At 42.2% G+C, this 9745-nt stretch overlaps 1 protein-coding gene across 1 annotated transcript; it reads left to right on the top strand.

Annotated features, from left to right (window-relative positions):
- The first annotated feature begins 2477 nt into the window (after nucleotides 1-2477).
- LOC133918272 (AT-hook motif nuclear-localized protein 1-like) lies at nucleotides 2478-9496 on the top strand. The gene is made up of 5 exons (XM_062362062.1): nucleotides 2478-3182; nucleotides 6030-6097; nucleotides 6249-6380; nucleotides 7948-8109; nucleotides 8861-9496. The coding sequence occupies exons 1-5, from the start codon at nucleotides 2771-2773 to the stop codon at nucleotides 9143-9145; spliced, it is 1059 nt and encodes a 352-aa protein (XP_062218046.1). The 5' UTR covers nucleotides 2478-2770; the 3' UTR covers nucleotides 9146-9496.
- Nucleotides 9497-9745: the final 249 nt, after the last annotated feature.

Here is a 9745-nt window from a genome sequence, read left to right on the forward strand (position 1 = left end):
CTTAAATGGCAAAGTCATCAAATTTAACGACAAAAGGCAAAATATAAATTCGAGTTGGCATCTTCCCGATGACGTGTTCCTATTCGTCTATTAGCTAGCTAGCTGATCTATCTTTTCGAAGTTGTTGCATATAAAATACCTGAATTTTTCTTAGGAAATAATCCAATATTATTAGTTTATTACCACGTCACACTGACTAAAGGTTCATTGTATTGATTACACTAGCCAGATCACCCAAATCCATAATTCCTGTAAAATAATACACTATAATCTTGTCCTATTGATCATATCGTGTCAGTCAAAATGTGTCCCCCGCTAAAAAATAATTCAGTCATTATGTCTCCATACTACAAAATATGTGCTAATATATATAAAATGGCTGCAAGAAAATGGACCCAGATGCATGTGAATACTTTGGAAATAGTAATAAAAATAAGTGCATCTACACTCTTCCCAAATTGACATCAGAAACTAATAAACTGGTTGTGCATATATACACACAGACACGCTTTTACTCTGATAAAAAAGGAAGTACTTACTACTTAGTATGGTAAAGATGACGACTAGATATCACATATGTTGTGTTTGAAACCGCAGTGACTATGATTTGCTCTTAATATTATTGCTGCATTTTTCTTTCCCTTAGCTGAGAATTGAGATATATTAATTAATCTCACATGTAAAGATGTACTAAATATTCTACACTACTGTGAAAATCTAATAATCGGCTGCACATTATGGACTTGGGGTTGACTAGTTTGTACTAGTCAAAATTATTTTGTCGAAAAGTACCTAGCAAATTTGTGGAAGGACTAGTTAGTGTGCAGCTTTGGTTAAAATAAAAGGTGTACAGCTTCTGATCTCCTTTTTTCCTTTAACCAAAGGATTCCACTTTTTTGTGCTAACCAAACGGTTAAATTATTGTAAAACAATAGAAATTGATTTGCTAATTGAAATATGGTCATCCATGGATTAGAACAATCTAATCGTTGCCACTTGCGCTAAAGTTGGTTTGGCATGGACTCAACTTTCTTGTGCAAAGTTGATTTGTATATTTATTTGAGGTGTTATCGTCGATCCAAGCTTATAATAATAATAATATCGTCATATCCAACTGCCTCAATGATATATCTTGTAGTCCTAACAGCATTTAACTTCATCTGGTCAATAATACGTCGATATTGGATAGGGAAATGAAATGATTTTTAATTAATAAGTACTGTATTTTTATTGCCATGTTTGTGATGAAAATCATCTTACATCGATGCTATCTTTTTTTATATTTGATTAGACCAGAGTTGGAACCCAAGAGAGAAAAGAAAAGCTAATCTAGCACGGAACCAAGATGGCATGAGGATTTTTATAAGCAGCACAGTTAATTAATCCTATCATTTTTTTGGAATCAATTAATTAATCCTACCCTTCTTGACCACCATGGTTTACATAAGCATGTGTGGTGGCACTAAGGTAGTTATCTTCTTATCATCGTTATTTCTATTTTACAGACTTGGTTCAAAAAAATTCTGTTTTCTATAAATTTATTTAATAGCTGTCAATTCATCAGATAAGAAGTAGCTCAGTGGTGGGCGAGAAGCTCTTTTCCACCAAGAAATTTCGCATAAATAATTTGTATAGTTTTAGATTAGAAAATGTCATACCTTTTCTTTCCACATATATTACCTTTACATGCATTCCTTAATGCTTTCGTCGCTAGGTAGACTATAAAATATAGCTTTCAGAAAAGAAATCTGAATATAAAAGGACGTTTTGCAAAAACACACTGAGATTTGTGCATTTTAACTCTTGCAAGCCGCTAGTTTCAACAGTGGAGGACCATAATTAATAACAATAAATTTGTATATATGTTCGGACCAAAAGATAGTGGCACAAAGACAACAACAACATCGAATTCGGTGAATAAACATAAAGATTACAACTCGGTGAGACATGGAGTAGAAATTTGTTATGAAATATTGAATAGAAGTTCATGCACTGGGTTACAACATGTTACTCGGTACTTGAAAAATACCATGTTTAACAGCACTCGGGAGAAAAAAAAGGAAAAAAAATGTGTTCTGTTTATACCTGCCATGCAGCCTATGGATGCGAAAGCGGGAAGCATTCAAAGACCACGAAGCCCGTCTTCGATCTCCAATTTATCAAATGTACAAGGACCTGCCCACAAAAACACACCAAAACATAAACTAATTCCGCGTCACATCGCATATTTCGAAATTAGCACCACCCTAGGGTTAAAAAACCTCCCTCTAGACGATACAAAACAAGAAAACTATTAAAAATAAACCCCACCATTATTTTTCTCCCTTAAAAACCCCCACTAATTGAACCAGATCACCAAACTGAACAAATATAAAAAAATTAAAAATTCCGTCCATTTGCAAAATATTTTTAAATAATTTCTGTCCTTCTTTAAATTAAAACCAATCGATCGCTTTTTATTTCCTCTCTGTATTTCCCATCTCTTCGTCTCCCTCGTTGCCTCTCCCCTGTCTCTTTTGCTCTCGAATTTCTTGCCGGAACACGGCCGGCGAGGCGAAGTTCGCCGGAGAACCGGAACGGTGGTTCTCTGCTGCTAGTTTTCAGAGGTTCTGCTCCAAGTTTGAAGTTTGAATTCAGGGTTGGAGTTTGAACTCGTGTTGAATTACAAAGCTTCTGCTTCGTGATCGCGCTCGTGGGGAGAAGCAGAGCAGTAGCCTCTGATGGTCACGGCCTGACCAGGCGCGAGGTAGGATTTAGCCTAGAGCTAACGATGGAGACAACGGAGGCTTCGCCGGCCGCGGCCGCGCAGCCCGTGCCGCCGCCGCCGCCGGCGGCAAGCTCTCAGCCGGCGGCGCCGGCTCCTGCTGCTGTGGCGGCGCCGGCGGGAGCTGGGAGAGGAGAGGGGAAGAGGAAGAGAGGGAGGCCGAGGAAGTACGGGCCGGACGGGAGCCTGCTGCGGCCGCTGAATGCGACGCCGATCTCGGCGTCGGTGCCGGACGACGAGGGCGGGGCGCGGTACACGCCGGCGGCGGCCGTGGGGGCCGTCATGAAGCGGGGCAGGGGGCGCCCGGTGGGGTTCGTCAGCCGCGTAGCGCCGGTATCGGTGGCGGTGACGGCCGCTGCGCCCACCGCGGCGGTGATCGTGTCGTCGCCGGCGCCGCAGACGCAGCTCGGGCCGCTCGGTACGTCCTCCCTCCTCACTCCTCAGTTGGACGCCTTACTCCTTAATTTTGAGAAATTTTCCCATAATTTCGTCTAATTTCGATCTGAGATTGGAAATTGGGATTAAACTGAAAGGTTGCAACTTTTTTAATCCAAAGGAACTCTGCTTTGTCGGAGAGAGAGAGAGAGAGAGAGAGAGAGTCAGTTGTGCACGTCTGCTATTCTAGGTTGGTGAACTGAAACTCTGAAAGAGACATGCAAGCTAGTTTCAGGTTCTTCTGCTTGGACCAGTGTTCAGGGCTTCAGGCATGCATATATCCTCCTTGGGCACTCATGTTGTGAAGACTCGGTGCTGATTGGGTTTCCATGTTGTGTTTTGCTTGTGGTTTGGAAATGGTTTCAGGCTTTCAGCCTTGTGGTTGTGACACGCTGAGGCCCATGTACTTATGCAACATCTGATGAATCGACGAACTTGCAGCCTGGAGAATACGGAGCACTATTGAAACTGGAATTGCAATGCCTGTTCACAAATTCTGTTTTGGGTGGTGCAAAATTGGCAAGTGCAACTGGAACCTCTGAGTGCAGACACTTGTGTTGTGCTAATAACTTAGTATATGATTGATGTGTCGTCATAGGTGATGAACCTCTGCTTAGTTACTTACTTGTGGTTGGACAGTTTATTATGACTGATAGTGATATTAGATCAATTGGTAGCTCTTGGAAGCATATTCTTTTGGTGAAAATAGATAATAGTGAAGTTGCTTGGGTACAAGTAGAGATGGCCAAATGGACCTTTCGGGCCGGCTCGGCATAGGCCCATCTAGGCATGACTCGGCTATGGCCTAACCCGATCGGCTCAGCTATTGTTACGGGCTGTGTCATGCCATCCATCGTGCTGTGCCGGGCCGGCCTGGGCATGATTACGGCACGGTTGGCCCGGCCGGCCTGGAGGCACAGGCGGCCCGGCGGTCCGGCTGCACACGAGCGGGTCGGTGGGCACGGTGGAGGCACGGCCGGTCCATCGGCACGGTTGGGCACACCGGCCCGGCATCACTTCAAAAATAGGAAAAAAATAAAAAATAATAGTTACAAAATTCAAAAAATAAATAAATAGAAAATAAATAAAATGAGCTTTATTGATTGGTTGCCTCGTTAAAATCTTTCTACTAGAAGGAAAAAAGAGTACAATATATGGCTATGCTTCGAAAATTATATGGTTTTATTAGAAACTCCAGAATTTTGCTTGCAATATTTAACATGTTTTCTCAAGTGCACCGTTCCATTTGTAGATTTGACACCTAATTCATTGTTGCATATCTTACACTTAGCAAATCTTACCTGTTCCCCGTCAATTTCTCTAAAGACCTTCTTAAAATGTTGTCACACCCATGACCATGCACGCGAGTTTTCGACGCTTTGATCCATGAATAGAAAATTGGAAATATAGAATTGATTTGTTCAAGTGGGTAAGTGACTTTGGAGTTTGGATCAGTGGGAGTTTGACATGGATATTACACATTCTCATCAACATCTAGATACAACTTTTTGAATGAAGTTTGAAGCTCAGTGTTCTCTGCAGTGTGTTGCATTCGCGCTTCAGCTTGTTCTCAGTCTTTTACTATGGTGAGTATTTCTACCATCTCACTTGTGAGATTTGTTCTTCTCTCTTCGATTACCCTTCCAGTAAGACTAAAAGCAGCCTTAGAAGAAACTGTAGATACAGGAATCGTTAACAAATCTCATACTAACAGTGAAATCACTGGATAATCGAAGAGTCAGATTTTGACAATATGCTGCCCCTGCGTGCCGTCCGTGCCCTCGCGTGCCCCCACGTGCTGGGCCCATGCGCAACGGCTACAACCGGTCTAGGCGTGCCCACTGGGCCATGCCGTGCTGGGCCGGCCGTGGCGCCGCGCACCCGAGCGTGCCGTGCCGCCTGGGCCGCCGCATGCCAAGTGGATGAGCCGAGCCGGCCGTGCCTCTTGGGCTGCCGCGTGACTAGGCCGTGCCGTGCCCGTGCTTGCCCGAAACGTCCGAGCTGGGCCCGGCTGGCCTGTCATGCCGCGTGCTTGGCCCAGGCATGGCCTGGGGCCTCGTGCCATGCTGGCCCGGCCCGTCTAGGCTTGGGTCGGTTCATGCTTGGGCCGTGCCTACAGTGTCGTGCTTCGGGCTGACCCAGTAAGCACGGCTTATTTGTACATCTTTAGGTACAAGGTCGTGGAGTACATGTGATATCTGCATACTGGAATTTGGAAGTGGTTTACAATAATTCCAAGCATGACACGGATAGACTTTTACTGTTTGCATATGTAGCAAGATAATGCAGTACGATAGCTCATAAATTTCTCTCTAAGGATCAATGTCAAGAGATTGCAAATTGGCATCCTTTTAAATGAACGCAACACAAATCAGGGAGGGGATTCAGCAGACAACTGGCACGGCAGCTGTTGCCATAATTCAGAGAACAGTGGATCACTTTGTTGTCGGTTCAGCTACAGTAAAAGTTCAATTGTCCCTCCTAGTAGTTCTTTCCCTCTGGCGTTTTACACTGTAAAGCTTTAAACTCTACTCCAACTTAAGAAATTCGGCAGAGTTCCTGCTCATACTCGGAAGAACAAGAACAAAATACAGGACAGATTGCATGATCATCCATGACTAGTTAATCTGTGCACGTGGAAAAAACACTAGTTTTTATACACTTTGAAGAGGATTGTTGCTTCTGTGATGCTGCTTTCAGTACACTTGTAATACTGATTATACTCCTCCATACTTAACAGAAGGCAATGGTGCAGAATCTCAAACTGTTCATTCCGCCAAAAAATCTATCTCCTTGCTGAGACCTGATCAATCTTTCCATTCATGGGCAGGTGAATTGGTAGCTTGTGCTTCTGGTGCAAACTTTACACCTCATATGATTAATGTTGCTGCTGGTGAGGTAAGATACCATGTGTTTCGACTACTCAATAAAAAAGAACTTTCTACTTGATATCTTGATGCACTATATTTGCTTGTGCCTTGATACCCTTTGATCTTGAATTAGCATTGTGTACATTTCAAACATTAACTTGGCTTTAATAATTTTCTAGGATGTCAATATGAAGGTCATATCTTTCGCCCAACAAGGTCCAAGGGCAATTTGCATTCTATCTGCCAATGGCTTGATTTCTAATGTTACACTGCGTCAGCCGGATTCTTTAGGTGGTACAGTGGCTTACGAGGTTTGCTGATTTTCACTTCAGAATTAATATTCCTGTTTACTTTTTGGTGTCACCCTCTCCTCTAATATACAGTAGAACTGTAGAATACAGCACCCACAATTCATTTAAGAGTTGAAGCCAATGGACTAAATTTAGTTCTTACTTGACATATTACTTGTATAGTAGCTATTATATTGATGTATCAAGTTATTTTACCTTTGTTCCTTCAAAAAGAGTTCTTGTGTAGTTTATTTTTATTTAGGGAGGACATCGAGGTAATAAAAAATTGCTCAATCGAGATTACAAAAAAAAACCTTTCAAACTAAAATAATATTATCCATATCCTTATCATCATTTTGCCGTTTGTCACTAATGTCACTGTGCTACATGGAAAAGGTGGAGAAGAAGTATTGTTGGTCATATGATTGATAGGTAGACAACAGGTTGTCATATAAATTTTTGTATCAGAGATGGCAATGTATGGTATCAAGTCTAAGTTTACTGTGCTACTAATATAAATTAAATGAGCTTACATTATGAGAGACTAATTGAAGCATTATGCATGACCTGCGTAACTGCTTAAGTAAGCTTTGCCCAAAATGTACTCTTCTCTTTTCACATTTGATTATTTGGTCATCTATAGTATTGATATCAAAATTTTAAGAATAACCTTGTTAGTAACAATGCTGATTGGTGAAGATTTTTTCAAGGTTCCCGTACATGATGTGTTCTACCCAATTGAATTTCAAGGTGCATATCACTAATTTAAATTGAGTAAGCTGTTAGTCCTTTAAATTTCTGCCATATGATGTGTGAATAAGCACATTAAACAATAATACTGAATGCAGAGTGGCTATTGCAACCCAGTAGAAGCAGCGCCGCTGTGACCTTTAGAGCTGGTCCAGCACCAATAGTAAAGGAGGCCAAATTGCAAAGCACACCGCTTGTAGTTTACAGACTATTCTCTCTCTCTCTCTCTTTTTGACTTGAGTGCTTAGGCCAAGTCATGATCAAGACCTTTCCGTGGACGTAAACTATTTTTTTTATTATCTCTGTGATGAAAGGCAAATGCAGGGAAATTAGGTGGAAACTATAACAACCCACCATGAAGAAGTTACACAGAAATTATGCAGACTGTGCATCTGCATAAGTTGGCTAGTGTACATTAGTGGTAAAGAAGTTACACACAAACTTTTTGGTGAGAAAGTTGTAGTTTTCTGCAACATATGCTAAAATACTTGTAGATTTTTAAAATTTACTCTATTTGTTTAGTATAGTCTAGTGGTGTCATGCCGGATTCATGTGACCTTCCTATCTGTTCTCTGTTTTCTACGTATGCTATTTGGACAAACTTGTGAACCCTCGATCTCCAATACAAGCATATTGAGTTTTTACTGGTTGTTTAACTTTAACTACACTAAGCTAATTCTTGTGACTGCTTTGTTGCCATCCATGTGTGTCCTGCCTTTTTCAGCGTGCATGTATCAGTCTTTTGATTATCGTGGATATTTGAAGCAATGCATGCACACTTTTTAAGTATCAAAGAACTAGTTTCTAACAAGTGCTAACTGACATCCTGTTAATTTAGGGCCGATTTGAGCTGCTCTCGTTGTCTGGATCTTTCACTCCAACCGATAGCGGTGGCACCAGAAGCCGCTCCGGTGGAATGAGCGTCTCCTTAGCGGCCGCCGACGGCCGTGTCATCGGAGGCGGAGTCGCCGGCCTCCTTGTGGCTGCCAGTCCTGTTCAGGTGAAAACCGTTAAAACTACATGAATCTTTATGGCTAATCAACTAGTTGCTCCTTCATGATGACTCGTGCGTGCGTGCTGTTGTTGGATAAAAGAGTACTTTTAGGTTTAATTTAATCTATAGAAAAATCATGAACACAAACTGATGAAGTAGTATAATCATATAGCATCAGTATATGTTAGACATGTATATAATAGAGATAACATATATATCTCTAATATACTCAATAACAGAAACAATAGAATATTAAGCATGACAGATATGAGAAAAAAAGATCTAATCACAGTGAACATACCTAATCGGTAGCAAGTTTGTCTTTTCCATATGTTTTGTGATGACGGTAGATATGTATATATACAGAATAACAAGTTTATCTTTTCCACACGTTTTATGGTGACAATTGGTAGGTATATATATAGAGAGAGAAAACCATGTGATTAAGACACGCCACGACCAAACTCTTAACTGATAGGATCCCCGTATCTCATTCACAATGGCCAGGCAAGTGAGCGCACGTGAATGTTTTTCTAGTTCTTCTATCCATATGAGCTAACGGGGTGGAGGATACAACTCTTTTTAAGTTAGTCTTTTTTCACCTTTATTAGCAATGTGAGACTAAAAACTACATCTCAATTAACATATTAGACTTTTAAAATTTATTAGAAATTATTCTCAAATATAATGATTTAAGCTCGTATATTCTAACAGAAGGCAGTTACCATTATCTGATGTACCCTTGCCGTTCTGCCAGGTTGTGGTGGGAAGCTTCCTTCCAAGCTACCAGCTGGATCAGAACGCCAAGAAGCCGGTCGTTGAGATCACGACAGTGCCGCCGGCGGCGGCTGTGGCGACCGTCGGCTTCACGATTTCCAGCGGGGACATGGAGGACTCATACAGCGGCAGTCAACCGCGATCTGCGACGGCGAAAGGGAACTCCGCATCCGCGTTCCGGGTGGAGAACTGGACGGCGCCTGATGAGGCCAGGAAGACGCCTCCGCCGGCGTCGGAGGCCAAAGTCGCCGTGCCGGGAGGGTGAGGGCAGGGTGGGAGGAGCCTGCTCGACCGGCAATGTCCAGATCGTCCGGTCCTGCAATGTGCAGGGAATTCCGCCATGTCATCAGTAGAAATGCGCCCACCATTTTCTTCCATTATTCCAGCTCGTGGATTGATTTACTTGTCCTTAATTGTCAGGCAGGAACTCTAGCTTAATCGTGCTGCTAGCTCTTGATTAGGCGACTGTGCCCTTAAACGTGCAGGCCGTAGAGCTAGCCGCAGTGAATTGGTTCCGGCACTGGTGTTGACATTTTTCCAGATCATATGATATCCATGTCAAATTGATGATGTAGCTAGCTTCCTTGTTGCGAGTAGTAATCTTTGTTAATTCTGCTGTCATTTCGACTGCTGTTAATTTCCAACGTTTGTTTTTCTATACTAACGTCAGTCCTATCGACGACTTAATAATTAGCTTGCGCCCTGTTGGATCACTGTATTTTCTTCAGGTTTTCTCGCACGAGCTGCGTGCGTGCATGGTAAGTATCATCTCCGGTACGGTTATCGGTCAAATTCGTCCTGCCGGGTTTACCAGCCTTATTGTGATTCCATCTCTATCAGTCGCAGTAGTAATGTTCGCCTTCCC

The sequence above is a fragment of the Phragmites australis genome, chromosome 5 (assembly GCF_958298935.1).
Source record: "Phragmites australis chromosome 5, lpPhrAust1.1, whole genome shotgun sequence".
NCBI lineage: Eukaryota > Viridiplantae > Streptophyta > Magnoliopsida > Poales > Poaceae > Phragmites > Phragmites australis.

What these genes read in the sequence shown, in the direction of transcription:
- LOC133918272 (XM_062362062.1), top strand. Translation starts at nt 2,771, where the DNA reads ATGGAGACAACGGAGGCTTCGCCGGCCGCGGCCGCGCAGCCCGTGCCG. An exon ending in GACGCAGCTCGGGCCGCTCG is followed by an intron (nt 3,183 to 6,029) that starts GTACGTCCTCCC and finishes ATTCATGGGCAG; the next exon opens with GTGAATTGGTAGCTTGTGCT. An exon ending in TTAATGTTGCTGCTGGTGAG is followed by an intron (nt 6,098 to 6,248) that starts GTAAGATACCAT and finishes ATAATTTTCTAG; the next exon opens with GATGTCAATATGAAGGTCAT.